Raw genomic sequence first — 19,571 nt, 5'->3', positions numbered from 1 at the left:
ATAATTAGTCCGATAATGGTTTTTAAAGTTATCTAAAAAGATAATCCGATAATGAAAACATTATCTTCGATAATTATCGGTTATTGGATTATCGGAAATGTGCCAACCACTGCTTATGACTGAGGACTATTTAAGAACAAAACCATGTTTTTTTGGAATTATTTTTTTAAATAAGATAACCCAGCGACTTCTCTCTAATTGCTCTTTCAAGTATTTTATAAATAACAGAGGTGAGACTGATGGGTCTGTACTGAGACAGTAGTTGTGTATTACCTTTCTTAAAAACAAGCGATATATGTGCTATCTTCCAGTCATCTTGTACTACTCTTTCATTCAATGACATATTATAAAACTTGGCACAGAGGGTTGCACATTACATTCTAATCCAATTACATTTTTCCCAATTAACCAATCAGGTGATTGGTTAATCGTGTGACATACTCAGGTGTACAACACAGTATCTGTGGAACAGAAGAAAATATTAGACCAGTGGCCAAAGATGTATTACTCTGCGCCCTGACCGTTGTTCTGACGAGATGTGATTACTGTCATTCCTGTCCTCCACGTGCAACTGCGCATGTGCAGTATTGTCGGGATGCAGAACTTCTGAGACACACAATTTGTCAGAACACCGCCTGCGCGCTGTGCTAGCTGTTAGTGTTGTTAGCTCAGAGTGAGAGAAAGTCACGTGTCGCCACCTAAATGGACGAATTTAGCTACCGTACGACTGTATTGATGTGGATTCTGAGACAGAATTACCATTTCACTTTTGATGGATTTTCACATTTGATGGATTACTCTGCACCCTGACCTCTGTTGGAGAGATGGCTCGCTATGTCACAATAAGTTAAGCCTACCCTCGCCAATCGAATTACCTACAGAAAAATAAACCATGCAAACGATGGAACTGGATTAGAATGGGAATAACCCTGTTGTGTTGGATGATGTGTCGGACGTTCATGCTGTTATATACGGTTGATATACAGTTATATATGGTCGCTACGCTTCGCCAGAAAAGCCTTTTTTCGACCGTATATCCAAGCATGAACGTCTGACACATAATCAGACACAACAGGGTTATTCCCTAATTAAAAAAGATAGTGCTTCACATCCCACTTTAGGTATGCAGAACAGTTAAATTCAATTCAGTTCAATTTATTCATTTTATATAGTGCCAAATCATAACAGAGTCACCTCAAAGCGCTTCACACAAAACAAAATAAAATAAAAGATTATAAAAAAGAACAGTAAAAAAGCAAAAAAGTAAAAAGCATAGTAACATACTATGCCAGTATGCTAGCCATATGAAAGGGAAAACAAGTGCATCTTAAGTCTGGACTTGAAAGTCTCCACAGAATCTGACTGTTCTATTAACGCAGGGAGATCATTCCACAGAACAAGGGCATGATAAGAGAAAGCTCTGTGACCCGCATACTTTTTACTCACCCTAGGGACACAAAGTAGTCCCGCATCCTGCGAATGCAAAGCCCGGGCCGGTACGTAGGGCCTAATTAGATCAACTATGTAGGGAGGTGCCAGTCCCTGAACAATTTCATAGGCTAGTAGCAGAAGCTTAAAATCTGATCTCACAGAGACAGGAAGCCAGTGAAGAGATGCCAAAATGGGTGTAATGTGGTCAAACTTTCTGCTTCGTGTCAAAGGTCTGGCAGCAGCATTTTCAACCAAGTGGAGACCCCTCATACTGGACTGCAGTAAACCAGACAATAGAACATTGTAATAATCCAATCTAGAAGAGACAAATACATGTATCAGCATCAACCATAGACAGGATGGGATGAATCTTTGCTATATTTCGCAGATGGAAAAAAGCAGTCCTCGTAATATCACTAATGTGGAGGTCAAAAGACAACGTAGGGTCAAAAATTAACCCAAGGTTCCTCACTTTGTCAGTGTGATGTATGACACACGAGTCAAGGCTAAGCACAACAGCTGGTCAAATTGATGCCGATGTCTCACTGGACCAAGAATCATCATTTCAGTCTTATCAGAGTTTAAAAGTAGGAAGTTACTAGACATCCAGCCTCTCACTGATGCAAGGTAATCTTCTAAGGATTTTATATGGATGAGATTACCTGGCAGTTATCGGCATGTACAAGTGAGTATCATCAGCATAGCAGTGAAAGGTAATCCCAAAATGCCGCAGTATATGCCCAAGAGGAGCTATATAAAGGGAGAAAAACAGGGGGCCTAAGACGGATCCCTGTGGAACACCAAATTTCATGAAACTAAGGTTAAAGGTAGTGTTATTGTAGAAAACACAGTGAGAACGACTGGACAGGTATGAAGTCAACCATGCAAGGGTACTTGTAGTAATCCCAAAATGATTTTCCAGCCTATCGAGTAGAATATGATGTATCAAATGCAGCACTGAGATCTAACAGCACCAGAACCGTAATGGTGTCCGAATCCATTGCAAGCAGAAGGTCATTCACCACTTTAGTGAGAGCTGTCTCTGTGGAGTGATATTTTCTAAATGCAGACTGCAGTTGCTCAAAAAGATTATTCTCAGTAAGATAGTCCACGAGCTGCTGTGAAACCACCTTTTCCAGAATTTTAGAGCAAAATGATCAATTTGATATTGGCCTGTAGTTTTTCAGTAGACTAGGGTCAAGATTAGATTTCTTAAGTAATGGCTTAATCACTGCAGATTTGAAACATTTAGGAACAGATCCAGAAGTTAATGAGAGATTAATCATTTCCAGCACAGTCGGCCCAAGAGTGGGCCACAGGTCCTTAAACAGTTGGTATAGGATCAAATAAGCAGGTTGTGCTTTTTGTAGACATTACGTGTTTCGTCAGCATGCCTCGTGAGATACAATCAAATTCTGTAAATCTAGGTAACACCTCAATGATGGCACCACCTCAATAGCAGGGTGTAGCATGCTGGGATATATTTAACTTAATGTCTTCTATTTTCTTCTTGAAGTAATCCAAGACGTCCTGTGCTGAAAAGGGAGTGCGACTTACTACGACTGTCTAGTGATTGGGTATTCTCCAAATGGGAAGCTAAGATACCAGGCAGTCTAGGTTCGAGTTCAGTCATAGTTGAGGAGTTAATGCATCGCTGCAGGAATAGACAAGGTTGTTGTTCCACTACACACGGCAGCAAAACTGTAAACCTAATAAGTGAGTGATCAGCATAATTAGAAAAACCAAGCTGGACATGAACGTACTCCATAAATATCTAAACAGCATCGGAAAAAACACAGACTGAAAGCTTACCAGCTAACGACCAGACTATTTGTTAAGCTAGTGGAGGTGAAGAAAGCGAACAGGTCTGACTACAAGCCCAACACCATCAGCACCAACTTCCACATTTGGACGATACTGTAAGTCTGCATGTTCATATATAAAAATATGTAATAGCCACATAACAAATTATTAACATCGCTGTGCTCGGTCCGTACTAAACACCTTGGTCTGATACAGTATTTCCCCGTACAGACCTCTCGCTCAGTTAATAATCCTTAATTATCATTTGCAATAGCTGCTGCCATTGCAAACGATGGCAGCAGCTAACTCTCTTGTATTTACATCTTGCTCTCTCTTATTTCTCCTATTAGCATGCATATATTGCTTTTTAGTAAATTTAATAACATCGTGAAGTACTCTATTTCTAGGAGAGCATACATCTAATCATAACTTGTGCCAAAAGATACAGTCATCATGACATGGTTTAACCTCAAAAGCCCAACCTGGTCTTCATGGTCTACCATCCTTAACTCTGGCCAGTACTCTGTCAGAACTACAACAACACTGTATGAGGTCCTGACACCAAGAGTCTATCTGAATTCTGTGGCTCTCATTTACACAACTCGCATAATTTCAGCACATAACTTCATACATACTCATCTTATTGGTCCTGATACATCTGGTAAGCGATTATATCATAATTTCTTACCTTGTAGCAATCTACATCCATCTTGTGAATGCTGTTACCATCAGATAGATTTACTCTCTCTGGCACAACCCTAAAATTTATCATTATTGGACTGTGACAAGATAAAGACAGAGGTCTCAAACCGGTTCCAGAAAGGGCCGAGAGGGTGCAGGCTTTCTGTGCAACCACCCACTCCAGCAGGTGATTTCACTGATTAACATCACTTTGAGCAGGTGAAATTAGTTAATGAGTGAAATCACCTGCTGGAGTGGGTGGTTGCACAGAAAGCCTGCACCCTCTCGGCCCTTTCTGGAACCGGTTTGAGACCTCTGGATTAAGAGGTTCATAGCAAACATTTGCTCTCTCAATTAACCCATTTAGGGATTTACTAAAAGTAAAATAATCTCAGTAAAATAATCTATACATGTGAAACAATTTTAGCTGGTTTATTATATATGTAATTTACAGTGAGGCAAATGAGTATTTGATCCACTGTTGATTTTGAAGTTTTCCCACCTACAAAGAATGGAGAGGTTTGTCATTTTTATCGCAGGTACACTTCAACTGTGAGAGACAGAATCTAAAAGAAAAAAAATCCAGAAAATCACATTGTATGACTTTTAAATAATTAATTTGCATTTTATTGTATGAAATAAGTATCTGATCACCTACCAACCAGCAAGAATTCTGGCTCTCACAGACCTGTTTGTTTGTTTTTAAGAAGTCCTCCTATTCTGCGCTCTTTACCTGTATTAATTACACCCATTTGACCTTGTTACCTGTATAAAAGTCACCTGTCCACACACTCAATCAATCACACTCCAACCTATCCACCATGGTCAAGACCAAAGAGCTGTCTAAGGACACCAGGGGCAAAATGGCAGACCTGCACAAGGCTGGGATGGGCTACATGACAACAGGCAAGCAGCTTGGTGAGATGACAACAATTTGGCATAATTATTAGAAAATGGAATAAACACAAGATGACTGTTAAATCTTCCTCAGTCTGGGGTTCCATGAAAGATCTCACCTTGTGGAGTAAGGATGATTCTGAGAAAGCTCAGAACTACACTGGAGGATCTGGTCAATGACCTTAAGAGAGCTGGGACCACAGTCACAAAGATTACATTAGTAAAACATGATGTCGTCAAGGTTTAAAATCCTGCAGGACAGCAAGGTCCCCCTGCTCAAGCCAGCACATGTCCAGGCCTGTGTGAAGTTAACCAGTGACCATCTGGATAATCCAGAGGAGGTGTGTGAGAAGGTCATGTGGTCAGATGAGACCAAAATAGAGCTGTTTCATATAAACTTCACTTGCCCTGTTTGGAGGATGAGAACAACTCCAAGAACACCATCCCAACCATGAAGCATGGGGGTGGAAACATCATTTTTGGGGGTGCTTTTCTGCAAAGGGGACAGGACAATTGCACCGTACTGAAGGGAGGATGGATGGGGTCATGTATCGCGAGATTCTGGCAAGCAAAATCCTTCCCTCAGTAAGAGCATTGAAGATGGGTCATGGCTGGGTCTTCCAGAATGACAATGACCCCAAAACACACAGCCAGGGCAACTAAGGAGGGGCTCCATGAGAAGCATTTCAAGGTCCTGGAGTGGCCTAGCCAGTCTCCAGACCTGAACTCAGTAGAAAATCTTTGGAGGAAACTGAAACTGGAAACCTGAAAGATCTGGAGAAGATCTCTACGGAGGAGTGGACCAAAAACCCTGCTGCAGTGTGCAAACTTGGTCAAGAACTACAGGAAACATCTGACCTCTGTAATTGCAAACAAAGTTGCCTGTACCAAATATTAAGGTTTGTTTTACTATTGTATCAAAAACTTATTTCATGCAATAAAAATGCAAATTACATTTTTAAAAATCATACAGACTCGACAACCAACGATTCCCACTCCCAACCAAACACAATTTATATTGGGTTAGGTCAGTTTAGGCGAACCTCACCCCAAAATGCCTTACAAGTTAGGTATTAGCAAACCATGGATATAGGCACGTTAACACTGACGCAATGCAACTGAAAAAAATAATCTGGCATTCATATTATTTTCACTGTACCTCTATTGGTCCCATTTTTTCTCCTCTAATTTTCTTTTTTCCTCCACTGAGCACCAGAAAAATTCATCCATTTTGACATTGTTGACTTGTAATTCACGTAATTAATCATGACCCAACACTTGACAATTTGGGCCTTCTTTTTTTTTAAGAAGGGCTCCGCTTACCAGACACATGGGGACCGACAGACCAGGAAACTATTATGATCATCATTATTATTTAATAGGCTTTGCTATGCAGTTAAATCAATATGGACATATTTATTTTATATTAAATTGCATTAACTACTTTTAGTATAAGAATCATGAAAATTAGATATTTTTTTCCCCACTCATTTGTGGCGCACCCCCCTGGATGGACCTCACCCTTAGCAACTGTCTATACTGCCTATAGGCCTGGGCCAGGTATGCCTAAGAACATTCCCCTGCCCATTAGCATCAGTCTACTGCTGCCCATTACCACTAGTCCCCCGGTGGCCAGTCTGTTCCTTCCCACTGCCAACAGCCGGCTGCTTCCCAACACTGTCTGTCAACTGCTGCCCTGGCCATGAACCTATTTTAACATCATTAATGTTATTTGTCCAAGCACCACCAGAGGCCCTCATTGCTCTAACCTTACTGACATGAAATTTGGGGTTCCCCAGGGATCTGTCTTAGGCCCCCTGCATTTTCTCTGTATATAGCACCACTTGGGCACATACTATGGCGTTTTGGGATTGCCTTTCATTGCTATGCTGATGATACTCAACTGTACAAGCCGATAACTGCTGGTGATTTTAATTCCATAAAATCTTGAGAGGATTGCCTTGCATCAGTGAGACGCTGGTTTAGTAACTTCCTACTTTTAAATTTTGGTAAGACTGAAATGATGGTTCTTGCTCAGCAAGATATCTGCATCAATTTGACCAGCTAGTGCTTGACCTGGATCTGTGTGACATACATCATACTGACAAGGTGAGGAACCTTGGGGTAACTTTTGCTCCTGCATTGTCCTCTGGCCTTCACATTAGAGATATTATGAGGAGTGCCTTCTTCCAGCTGCGAAATATAGTGAGGATTTGTCCCATCTTATCTATGGCTTATGTTGAGACCCTGATCCATGCTTTTGTTTCTTCCAGATTGGATTATGCTGCTGCCAGACTTTTGACAAGCAGAAACTTTGACCACATTACACCTATTCTGGCATCTCTTCATTGGCTACCTATGTCTGTGAGATCAGATTTTAAGGTCCTGCTGTGAGCCTATAAAACTGTTCACGGACTGGCACTGACCTATTTAGCCGATTTAATTAAACCCTATGTACCAGCCCGGCCTTTGCGTTCACGGGATGCAGGACTGCTCTGTGTTCCTCGGGTGAAGAAAAAGTCTGTGGGACAAAGGGTTTTCTATTATCATGCCCCTGTGCTGTGGAATGGTCTCCCAGCGTCAATTAGACAGTCGGACTCTGTGGAGACTTTTAAAACTGGACTTAAGACACATCTACTCACTCTGTCCTATGGTTAGAATATTGTGCTTTTTAGTCCTTAATTGTGTTTGTTTTAATCTTTTAATTGTGCTTTTAAATTTTTTAACACATAATGAACTGTTTTTGAATTGTTTTGTGTAAAGCGCCTTGAGGCGACACTATCGTGAGTTAATGCCCTATAAACTAAAGAAACTGAATTGAACTGCTGGTGGCCCTGGAGCAGAACGTACAACCCAAATTCCAATGAAGTTGGGACATTTTGTAAATAAAAACAGAATAGAATGATTTGCAAATCCTCTCAACCTATATTCAATTGAATACACTACAAAGACAAGATATTTAATGTTCAAACTGATAGACTTTTTTGTTTTTGTGCAAATATTTGCTCATTTTGAAATGGATGCCTGCAACACATTTCAAAAAAGCTGGGACAGGGGCAAAAAAGACTGGGAAAGTTGATGAATGCTCAAAGAACACCTGTTTGGAACATTCCACAGGTGATCAGGTTAATTGGAAACAGGTGAGTGTCATGATTGGGTGTAAAAGGAGCATCCCCAAAGGGCTCAGCCATTCACAAGCAAAGATGGGGTGAGGATCACCACTTTGTGAACAACTGTGTGAAAAAATAGTCCAACAGTTTATTAAGAACAATGTTTCTCAACATTCAGCTGCAAGGAATTTAGGGATTCCATCATCTACGGTCCATAATATAATCATAAGATTCAGAGAATCTGGAGAACTTTCTACATGTAAGGAGCAATGCCTAAAACCAACATTGAATGCACGTGACGTTCGATCCCTCAGGCGGCACTGCATTAAAACAGACATCTTTGTGTAAAGGATCTTACCGCGTGGGCTCAAGAACACTTCAGGAAACCATGCATTAAAACAGACATCTTTGTGTAAAGGATCTTACCGCGTGGGCTCAAGAACACTTCAGAAAACCACTGTCAGTTTACACAGTTCGTCGTTAAAACTCTACCACGCAAAGCAAAAGCCATACGTCAATAACATCCAGAAATGCCACCGCCTCCTCTGGGTCCGAGCTCATTTGAAATGGAGAGACGCAAAGTGGAAAAGTGTGCTGTGGTCTGATGAGTCCACATTTCAAATTGTTTTGGAAATCATGGACGTTGTGTACTCTGGACAAAAGAGGAAAAAGACCATCCAGACTGTTACCAGCACAAAGTTCAAAAGCCAGCATCTGTGATGGTATGGGCGTGTGTTAGTGCCCATGGCATGGGCAACTTACACATCTGTGATGTCACCATCAATGCTGAAAGCTACATCCAGGTTTTGGAGCAAGACATGCTGCCATCCAAGCAACGTCTTTTTCAGGGATGTCCCTGTTGATTTCAGCAAGACAATGCCAAGCCACATTCTGCACATGTTACAACAGCGTGGCTTCGTAATAAAAGAGTGCGGGTACTAGACTGGCCTGCCTGCACTCCAGACCTGTCACCCATTGAAAATGTGTGGCGCATTATGAAGCGTAAAATACGACAATGGAGAACTCGGACTGTTGAGCAACTGAAGTCGTAGATCAAGCAAAATTGGGAAAGAATCCACCCACAAAGTTTCAACAATTAGCACCCACAAAGTTTCAACAATTAGTGTCCTCAGTTCCCAAATGCTTATTGAGTGTTGTTAGAAGGAAAGGTGATGTAACACAATGGTAAACATACCACTGTCCCAGCTTTCTTGAAACGAGTTGCAGGCATCCATTTCAAAATGAGCAAATATTTGCACAAAAACAATAAAGTTTATCAGTTTGAACATTAAATATCTAGTCTTTGTGGTGTATTCAATTGACTATAGGTTGAAGAGGATTTGCAAATCATTGTATTCTGTTTTTAGTTACATTTTACACCAGGGGTGCCCAAGTTCGGTCCTCAAGATCTACCTTCCTGACACTCTTAGTTGTCTCCCTGTTCCAACACACGTGAATCCAATGAAAGACTCGTTAGCAGGCTTTTAATGAGCCTTTTATTGGATTCAGGTGTGTTGGAGCAGGGAGACAACTAAGAGTGCCAGGAAGGTAGATCTTGAGGACCGAACTTGAGCACCCCTGTTTTACACAATGTCCCAACTACATTGGAACTGGGGTTCTACAATAACACTACATCTAACTTTAGTGACATGAAATTTGAGTTTCCATGGGAGTCCATCTTAGGCCCCCCTGCTCTTCTCCCTTTATATAGCACCCCTTGGGCACATATTGTGGCATTTTGGGATTACCTTTCATTGCTATGCTGATGATAGGTATACATGCAGATAACTGATGGTAATCACATCCACATAAAAAGCTGGATGCCTAGCAATTTCCTACTTTTAAACCCAGACAAGACTGAAATGATGGTTCTTGGTCCAGTGACACATCTGCATTAATTTGACTAGCTAGGTGCGTGAGTCATAGCGCTCAGCCTTGACTCGTGTGTCATACATCACACTGACAAAGTGAGAAAACTTATGGTAATTTTTGATCCTCTGTTGTCCTTTGACCTCAACATTAGAGATATTACAAAGACTGCTTTCTTCCACCTGCAAAATATAGTGAAGAATTGTCCAATCCTGCCTATGGCTGATGCTGAGACCCTGATTCATTGCCATTTGTTTCTTCTAGATTGGACTACTGCAATGTTCTATTTTCTGGTTTGCCGCAGTCCAGCATTAGGGGTCTCCAACTGGTTCAAAATACTGCAGCCAGACTCTTGACAAAAAGCAGAAAGTTTGACCACATTACACCCATTTTGGCGTCTCTTCACTGGCTTCCTGTCCCTGTGAGATCAGATTTTAAGGTTCTGTTACTAACCTATAAAATTATTCATGGACCAGCCCCTCCCTACTTAGCTGACATACTTAAACCCTATGTACTGGCCCGGGCTCTGCATTCTCAGGGTGCAAGACTACTTTGTGACCCAAGGGCAAATAAAAAGTCTGCGGGTCACAGAGCTTTCTCTTATCATACCCCTATTCTGTGGAATGATCTCCCTGCATCAATAAAACAGTCAGATTCTGGAGAGACTTTCAAGTCCAGACTTAAGAAGCACTTATTTTCCCTTTCGTATGGCTAGCATACTGGTATAGTATGTTACTATGCATTCTACCCTTTTAGATTCATTTTAATAGTAAAGAGAGTGGGCCGTGGCTAAACAAAAGGCTGGGTCTTTTAATGAAGCTTAGGGCAAGTGGCTGGTGATCAACTTATTATTTCGTCTGGTTTTCTTGTTGCTAAATGCTGATAAATTATCCTGTATTTGTTGTCTTTCTGCCGCCTGTGTTGGAAAAGTGTAGGTACACGGACCCACAACAGGGGGTCCAGGATGAAGCTCCTCTTCACCCAGGAGCGTTCTTCGGGGCCGTACCCCTCCCAGTCCACCAAATACTGGAAGCCCCGGCCCATCCTACGGACATCCAAAAGCCGGCATACAGTCCAAGCCGGCTCGCCATCGATGATCCGGGCAGGAGGCGGTGCCGGACCCGGAGTACAGAGGGGTGAGGTCAAATAACAACACTTTACTGTTGTGAATGGGCACAACAAATACAATCAGATTACAACAATAGACAAAAGCCAAATCACAAAAGGTGTCGTGTGGGCAGGCTCGAAGATAGGAGACGTCTGTCCAAAGCAGAACCGGAACCACACGATTTCCTCCGCCACCAGACCCCGGGAATACTGGAGCCGCCAAGTCCCGAACTCCCAGGTGGCCACTGCCTTCGCGTGTCGGACCTGGTACTGCTGGCGAGGAACAAAAGAACAATTAAATGTGGGTGCGTCTGCACCCAGGAATCCGTACGGCAGGAAAACTACCTCCACCACTCGTTGGAAAAGGAGTCAGCTAAACAACTCACAAAAGTCACAAAAGATCACTGTTAACCAGTCAGCTGAGCACGTTACCTTCCAGGTAGAACGATATCTCGGCAAAGAGGTGGAGGCGTCGTCCTGCTGATATTCCCCTGCTGATCAGATGATGGGTAACAGCTGTTGCAGGTGATGCGTGACAGCTGTCACCCTGGCTGCTCCTGTGAGGCGACTGCGCCCTCTCGTGCCTGAAGCCCGCACTCAACGGGCGCCTCCTGACGCCCGACCAGGCTTGTCCGGGTGGCGGCGGTAGAAATCGGCCAGGAGGGCCGGGTCCAGGATGAAGCTCCTCTTCACCCAGGAGCGTTCTTCGGGGCCGTACCCCTCCCAGTCCACCAAATACTGGAAGCCCCAGCCCATCCTACGGACATCCAAAAGCCGGCATACAGTCCAAGCCGGCTCGCCATCGATGATCCGGGCAGGAGGCGGTGCCGGACCCGGAGTACAGAGGGGTGAGGTGTGATGTGGTTTTATTCGGGACACATGAAACACAGGATGGATCCGCAGTGAGGCCAGAAGCTGAAGCCTCACCGCGGCTGGACTGATGACCTTAAGGATCTTAAATGGGCCGATGTAACGGTCCTGTAGCTTGGGGGAGTCCACCTTGAGGGGAATGTCCTTTGTGGATAACCACACCTCCTGCCCTGGCCGATACGCAGGGGCTGGGGCCCGCCGACGGTCTGCATGGGCTTTTGCCCTCGTCCGGGCCTTTAGCAAAGCAGAACGGGCGGCACGCCACACCCAATGGCACTTCCGTAGGTGGGCCTGGACCGAGGGCACACCGACCTCTCCCTCAACCACCGGAAACAACGGGGGCTGATACCCCAGACATACCTCAAAAGGGGAGAGGCCGGTGGCTGAAGACACCTGGCTGTTATGAGCATACTCGATCCAGGCCAAATGGGTACTCCAGGCCGCCGGGTGCGCGGCAGTCACGCAGCGCAAAGCCTGTTCCACCTCCTGGTTTACCCGTTCTGCTTGCCCGTTGGTCTGAGGGTGGTACCAGGACGAGAGACTCACCGTGGCCCCCAGTTCCCGGCAGAAGCTCCTCCAGACTTGCGAGGAGAACTGGGGACCGCGATCGGAGACGATGTCTGTTGGAATCCCATGCAGCCGGACGACGTGGTGGACCAGGAGGTCCGCTGTCTCCTGGGCTGTTGGGAGCTTCGGGAGGGCCACGACGTGGGCCGCCTTGGAGAATCGGTTCACTATCGTGAGGATGGTGGTGTTACCCTGGGACGGCGGGAGGCCCGTGACAAAATCCAGGCCGATGTGGGACCAGGGGCGATGAGGCACAGGCAGCGGCTGGAGTAGTCCTGATGCCCTGCGATGGTCAGCCTTGCCCCTGGCGCAGGTGGTGCAGGCCTGGATATAATCCCAGACGTCTGCCTCTAGGGATGCCCACCAGAAGCGCTGCCGGACAACTGCCACGGTTCTTCGCACCCCTGGATGACAGGAGAGCTTGGAGCCGTGACAGAAGTCCAGGACTGCAGCCCTAGCTTCTGGTGGGACGTATAGTTTGTTCTTCGGCCCAGTTCCGGGGTCCGGGCTTCGTGCCAGGGCCTCCCGGACGGTTCTCTCTACGTCCCAGGTGAGGGTGGCCACGATAGTGGACTCCGGGATGATGGGTTCCGGTGGATCCGACAACTCCGCTTTAACTTCATCTTCATGTACCCGGGACAAGGCATCCGATCTCTGGTTTTTGGTCCCGGGACAGTAGGTGATCCGGAAGTCAAAACGGCCGAAGAACAGTGACCAGCGGGCTTGCCTGGGATTCAGCCGCTTGGCGGTCCTGATATACTCCAGGTTCCGGTGGTCAGTGAAAACCGTGAATGGCACGGACGTTCCCTCCAACAGATGTCTCCACTCTTCAAGAGCCTCTTTCACCGCAAGGAGTTCTCGATTGCCGACGTCATAGTTCCGTTCGGCCGGGGTCAACCTGCGGGAAAAATAGGCACACGGGTGAAGGACCTTATCGGTCTTCCCGCTCTGGGAAAGCACAGCTCCTATCCCTGAGTCCGAGGCGTCCACTTCAACCACTAACTGGCGACTAGGATCGGGCTGCACCAGAACGGGTGCAGACGAGAAGCGCCGTTTCAACTCCTTGAACGCGGCATCGCAACGATCCGACCAGGTGAAGGGGAGTTTTGGTGAGGTCAGGGCTGTCAGGGGGTTAACTACCTGACTGTAGCCCTTAATGAACCTCCTGTAGAAATTTGCAAAGCCGAGGAACTGTTGCAGCTTCCTACGGCTAGTGGGTTGGGGCCAGTCTCTCACCGCCGCAACCTTGGCCGGATCAGGAGCGACGGAGTTGGGGGAGATGATAAACCCCAGGAAGGACAAAGACGTGCGGTGAAACTCACACTTCTCGCCCTTCACAAACAGCCGGTTCTCCAGCAACCGCTGCAGGACCTGACGTACATGCCGGACATGAGTCTCAGGATCCGGAGAAAAGATGAGTATATCGTCTAGATATACGAAGACGAATCGGTGCAGGAAATCCCGCAAGACATCATTAACTAATGCTTGGAACGTCGCGGGGGTGTTTGTGAGGCCGAACGGCATGACCAGGTACTCAAAGTGACCTAATGGGGTGTTGAATGCCGTCTTCCATTCGTCTCCCTTCCGGATCCGAACCAGGTGATACGCATTTCTAAGATCCAGCTTAGTAAAGATTTTGGCTCCATGCAGGGGGGTGAACACGGAATCTAATAATGGCAACGGGTATCGGTTGCGAACCGTAATCTCATTCAGCCCCCTGTAATCAATACATGGACGAAGTCCGCCATCTTTCTTGCCCACAAAAAAGAAACCTGCCCCCATCGGGGAGGTGGAGTTCCGGATCAGCCCGGCAGCTAATGAGTCCCGGATGTAGGTCTCCATTGATTCGCGCTCAGGTCGTGAGAGGTTGTACAGCCTGCTGGACGGGAACTCAGCGCCTGGAACCAAATCAATGGCACAATCGTACGGACGGTGCGGGGGAAGGGTGAGTGCCAGATCCTTGCTGAAGACGTCAGCAAGATCGTGGTACTCAACCGGCACTGCCGTCAGATTGGGAGGGACTTTGACCTCCTCCTTAGCCTGGGAACCGGGAGGAACCGAGGATCCTAAACACACCCGATGGCAGGTTTCGCTCCACTGAACCACCACCCCAGACGGCCAATCGATCCGGGGATTGTGCTTTAACATCCATGGGATGCCCAAAATCACGCGGGAGGTAGAAGGAGTTACAAAAAACTCAATCTCCTCCCGGTGGTTTCCAGACACCACCAGAGTTACTGGTTGTGTCTTGTGTGTGAGTAAAGGGAGGAGGGTGCCATCTAGTGCCCGCACTTGCAATGGCGAAGGAAGCGCCACCAGAGGGAGCCCTACCTCCTTTGCCCATCCGCTGTCTAGCAGATTCCCTTCTGACACCGTGTCCACCAGTGCTCGGGCTTGAAGGGTTAAATCCCGCTCAGGATCGTGACTGAGAGTCGTGTGGCAATTTGTGTGTGTCTCACTTGAATGTCTTGACCCCCCCTTAGCCCAGTCTCTAAGGGCGAGTGTTGACGTCTTGGCCGTTTGGGGCAGTCTCTCTGTGTGTGCTCTGTTGAGCTGCAGAGAAAACACTCTCCACGGATCAGCCTCCCCATTTTGGCCCTGTGCGTTTCCCTAACAACGTCAACAGGGGGAGCTGTTGCCCCACAAAGCGCTGCGGCTGTGGAGCGTGGGGAGGGCGGCCCCTTTTCGAACCCGGAAGGGAGAGGGGCGGCGCGTATCCGGTCACGTCCTTCGCCTCGCTCCCGACGGCGTTCCTCTAACCGATTGTCTAATCGTATAACGAGATCAATAAGCCCGTCCAAATCCCGCGGTTCGTCCTTAGCCACCAGGTGCTCCTTCAGGACCAACGATAGTCCGTTTACAAAGGCGGTGCGGAGGGCGGTGCTATTCCAGCCGGACCTCGCAGCCGCGATGCGGAAGTTGACTGCATAAGCAGCTGCGCTCCGGCGCCCCTGTCTCATTGACAGCAGCACGGCTGAAGAGGTCTCTCCTCTATTTGGGTGATCGAACACTGTTCTGAACTCCCTCACAAACCCATCATATGTCAGAAGGAGCCGTGAATTTTGCTCCCAGAGTGCTGTAGCCCAAGCGCGTGCCTTGCCGCGAAGCAGATTAATCACATAAGCTATCTTACTAGCATCAGTCGCGTACATGACGGGACGTTGTGCGAAGACGAGCGAACACTGCATAAGAAAGTCCGCGCATGTCTCCACACAACCCCCGTACGGTTCTGGAGGGCTTATGTATGCTTCAGGGGAAGGTGGGAGGGGTCGTTGAACGACCTGTGGAACGTCACTATTGCGCACAGGATCGACAGGAGGGAGAGCCGCAGCAGCGCCCTGAGGGCGCGCTTCCACCTGCGCGGCGAGAGCCTCCACCCTGAAGTTAAGGAGGACGTTCTGCTCGGTCATCAGATCCAGCCGAGCCGTAAAAGCGGTGAGGATTCGCTGCAACTCACCGATCATTCCTCCTGCAGACGCCTGTGCGCCCTGCTCTTCCATTGGCCGTTCAACGGCCGGTCGACGCCCCTCGGGGTCCATGACGTTGGCCGAGATATCCTGTTGGGAAAGTGTAGGTACACGGACCCACAACAGGGGGCGCAAATGAACGGACAATGGATGAGGTCAAATAACAACACTTTACTGTTGTGAATGGGCACAACAAATACAATCAGATTACAACAATAGACAAAAGCCAAATCACAAAAGGTGTCGTGTGGGCAGGCTCGAAGATAGGAGACGTCTGTCCAAAGCAGAACCGGAACCACACGATTTCCTCCGCCACCAGACCCCGGGAATACTGGAGCCGCCAAGTCCCGAACTCCCAGGTGGCCACTGCCTTCGCGTGTCGGACCTGGTACTGCTGGCGAGGAACAAAAGAACAATTAAATGTGGGTGCGTCTGCACCCAGGAATCCGTACGGCAGGAAAACTACCTCCACCACTCGTTGGAAAAGGAGTCAGCTAAACAACTCACAAAAGTCACAAAAGATCACTGTTAACCAGTCAGCTGAGCACGTTACCTTCCAGGTAGAACGATAACTCGGCAAAGAGGTGGAGGCGTCGTCCTGCTGATATTCATCTGCTGATCAAATGATGGGTAACAGCTGTTGCAGGTGATGCGTGACAGCTGTCACCCTGGCTGCTCCTGTGAGGCGACTGCGCCCTCTCGTGCCTGAAGCCCGCACTTCAGGCAGGGCGCCCTCTGGTGGTGGGCCAGCAGTACCTCCTCTTCTGGCGGCCCACACAACAGCCTGATTCTGTTATTTCTCTCTCTTTAAGGTGCGGCTCCATCCAGAGATGGGAGTGGATGTTTTCTTCTGCAGGCATCCTGTCTTGTGCACCAGCATGGACTCCCAAATTCTCCCAAAATTTCCTGTATTGTCTATTGTGTCAGTAGCATGGCCCAAGCAGAGGGTCACCCCTGGTCTGCTTGAAGTTTCTTCCTCAATGCCACCAGTGTTCTCTGTGTGCTTGTTCTAGGGGTTGGTAAAGTTCAACCTTACTTGTGTAAAGTGCCTTGAGGCAACTTTGGTGTGATTTGCCGCTATATAAATGAAAATAAATTGAAAAAGTGAAAGCCAACTGATCCACATTTGTGTTGAATCACTGTCCCCATATGACATCAGACAGTGCTACATGCAATTTTACAAAGGCAACACCCCCAATTTATTCAAAAAGTTTATGTTTTATATGAAATGGTGTCAGATTTCATGGACAAGATGTTCGCACTGCCTTTGATGATTTTTAATCTGAACAGTGTAATGTTTCTTTTGCGCAAAAATCAAACAAACTTAAACCTGACTAAATATTGAAGGTGGTCTAGTTGGACACATTATGGAACTAGTCAAAGAGAAACAAACAAAGCAGAGTAAATGAAATGCACATTCTGCAGTTTCACAGAAAAAAAAAACATACTGCATGTGAACAATTAACACAAGTAAATCACCTTAAACACACCAGATAAAAAGTGTCGAGTGATGCCATCACATACAGTGGGGCATGTCAATCTTCTTCCCAGAATGCGTTGCGGTGTTAGGCAAGGTTTTATGGAAAGGGTGGAGGTAGGTGAAACTCGGGCAGCCTCTATTGTTTCATTTCATTTGAACAGTGGTGGCTTACATACGCAACATTACAAAACAATCTGGACCTGAATAAAATAACACAAAATACTGCAGAGAAAACAAAAACAACAACCTTACCTTGGTCTTTCTTGGTATCTCCTGTGCTTCCCCTTCTATGAAGCAAAGATAAAACCTTAGTTAGACATATGCAACAAAGCAAATGCTAATCAGGCACCTTGTGAATTTCATGCCCAGGGCCAATCTTTGTCTCTTTTTCATTTACTCATATTAAAAATACACGCACATTTATTACTGTATTAGGTACCACCTTGCTAATACCAAGGTGGACCCCAGTGGCCTAAAGAACTGCCTTAATTTTTTGTGACAAAGATTCAACAAGGTGTTGGAAACATTCCTCAGAGATCTTGGTCCAAATTGCCAATTTGATGATTTTTAATCTGAACAGTGTAATGAAACCAGTAACCCATTCAACCAGTCAGCCCATTTTCCTCTAACATCAACAAGCAATTTTCGTCCGCACAGCTGCCACTGATGGGATGTCATCTCTATTTCTCTGTAAACTCAAGAGATTGTTGTGCGGGAAATAATAACCTTTATTTGATCAGGTAGAATTCCATTGAGATCGAAACCTCTTTTAAAAGGATAACCAGGCCAAGAAAGGCGGCAGCACAGGTCATAAAGGACAGGTTAGTCTCAACATGAGAACACTGGTAATAAATAAAATACAATCATCTTGGTCATAGCAACATTGGAAACAATGTAAAGTGTCAAACAAATTAAAGCCCCTTTTACTCCGGGCTTACATGCAGTTGCGCGAAAATGCGTATAGCGTATGCTGGAAAACTGCGCACATTTGGTGTAGTTCCTGTGTAGGCTGGTGTGTGGTGGTGCATGGTTGCTTTCCTAGACTTGCTTATAGTAGCATATGGTTGCTTTAGGCCCTGTCAAACCATTTATTATTTATTTATTTTATTTATTAACCATGTGTGGTGCTTCATAATGCGCCACACATGTTCAATGGGCGACAGGTCTGGACTGCAGGCAGGCCAGTCTAGTACTCGCAGTCTTTTACTATGAAGCCACGCTGTTGTAACACGTGCAGAATGTGGCTTGGCATTGACTTGATGAAATAAGCAGGGATGTCCCTGAAAAAGACACTGCTTGGATGGCAGCATGTGCTGCTCCAAAACCTGGATGTACCTTTCAGCATTGATGGTGCCATCGCAGATGTATGTAAGTTGCCCATGCCATGGGCACTAACACACCCCCATACCATCACAGATGCTGGCTTTTGAACTTTGCGCTGGTAACAATCTGGATGGTCTTTTTCGTCTTTTGTCAAGACGACATGACGTCCATGATTTCCAAAAACAATTTGAAATGTGGACTCATCAGACCACAGCACACTTTTCCACTTTGCGTCTGTCCATTTCAAATGAGCTCGGGCCCAGAGAAGGCGGCAGTGTTTCTGGAAGTTGTTGATGTATGGCTTTCACTTTGCATGGTAGAGTTTTAACTTGCACTTGTAGATGTAGCGACAAACTGTGTAACCTGACAATGGTTTTCTGAAGTGTTCCTGAGCCCACATGGTAAGATCCTGTAAGGCGGGCTTCACTGTGCGAGTTTTGGCCCATTTTCAGCCGATTTTTCACTCGTGCGAGAATTTTTGGATCGCACCGAGTTTCAGGTTAATCGTGCGTCCTGCATAGTGCAGTCTACATGAAGTAACGAGCTGCATTTAACATCTCACGACTACCTCCCGATCGGAAATTGTATGGTCGGATGAAAATCAAGCCTGTTTGATATTTTGGTCGGCCGTCATGGCTCGTGAGGGTTCCGCACTGATGAAGCAGCGCTACAAGCGTCTACGCGCTGATTACCTTGCGCACTGTCCATGTGAAAACACCGGAAAGAGCAAACAGTGATCTCATGTAAAGTCTTGTGTTCTTTTGGTTTTTTTAGGTTTTTGTTGTTTTTTTTTGCGTTCCCTCGCAATAACCTAATATCATATTAAAGTTCATGCCTATCAGTGCGCACAGTGAGTGGAATCAGGTGGGGGGAGACTGAACATATATGCGTGCATGCACACACACACACAGCAGACAACAACAGGATTTACGACAGATGATGGAGTAAGTTGCTACACCTTGCACA

The 19,571-nt window shown here is 46.1% G+C and overlaps 1 protein-coding gene across 5 annotated transcripts in view; it reads right to left on the bottom strand.

Annotated features, from left to right (window-relative positions):
* LOC117512923 (protein SON) overlaps positions 1-19,571 on the bottom strand; it is a 451,527-nt gene that overhangs the window by 377,830 nt on the left and 54,126 nt on the right. For all 5 annotated transcript variants that reach the window (XM_034173153.1, XM_034173176.1, XM_034173169.1 and 2 more), the window contains exon 3: positions 17,535-17,569. In XM_034173153.1, the coding sequence (XP_034029044.1) occupies positions 17,535-17,569 (35 nt within the window). The remainder of the gene's footprint in view (positions 1-17,534; positions 17,570-19,571) is intronic.

Source organism: Thalassophryne amazonica, chromosome 1 (genome assembly GCF_902500255.1).
Source record: "Thalassophryne amazonica chromosome 1, fThaAma1.1, whole genome shotgun sequence".
In the NCBI taxonomy this organism is placed as follows: Eukaryota; Metazoa; Chordata; class Actinopteri; order Batrachoidiformes; family Batrachoididae; genus Thalassophryne; species Thalassophryne amazonica.
Note: the sequence above shows the minus strand (reverse complement) of the source record. Positions and strands in the feature narration are given on the sequence as shown.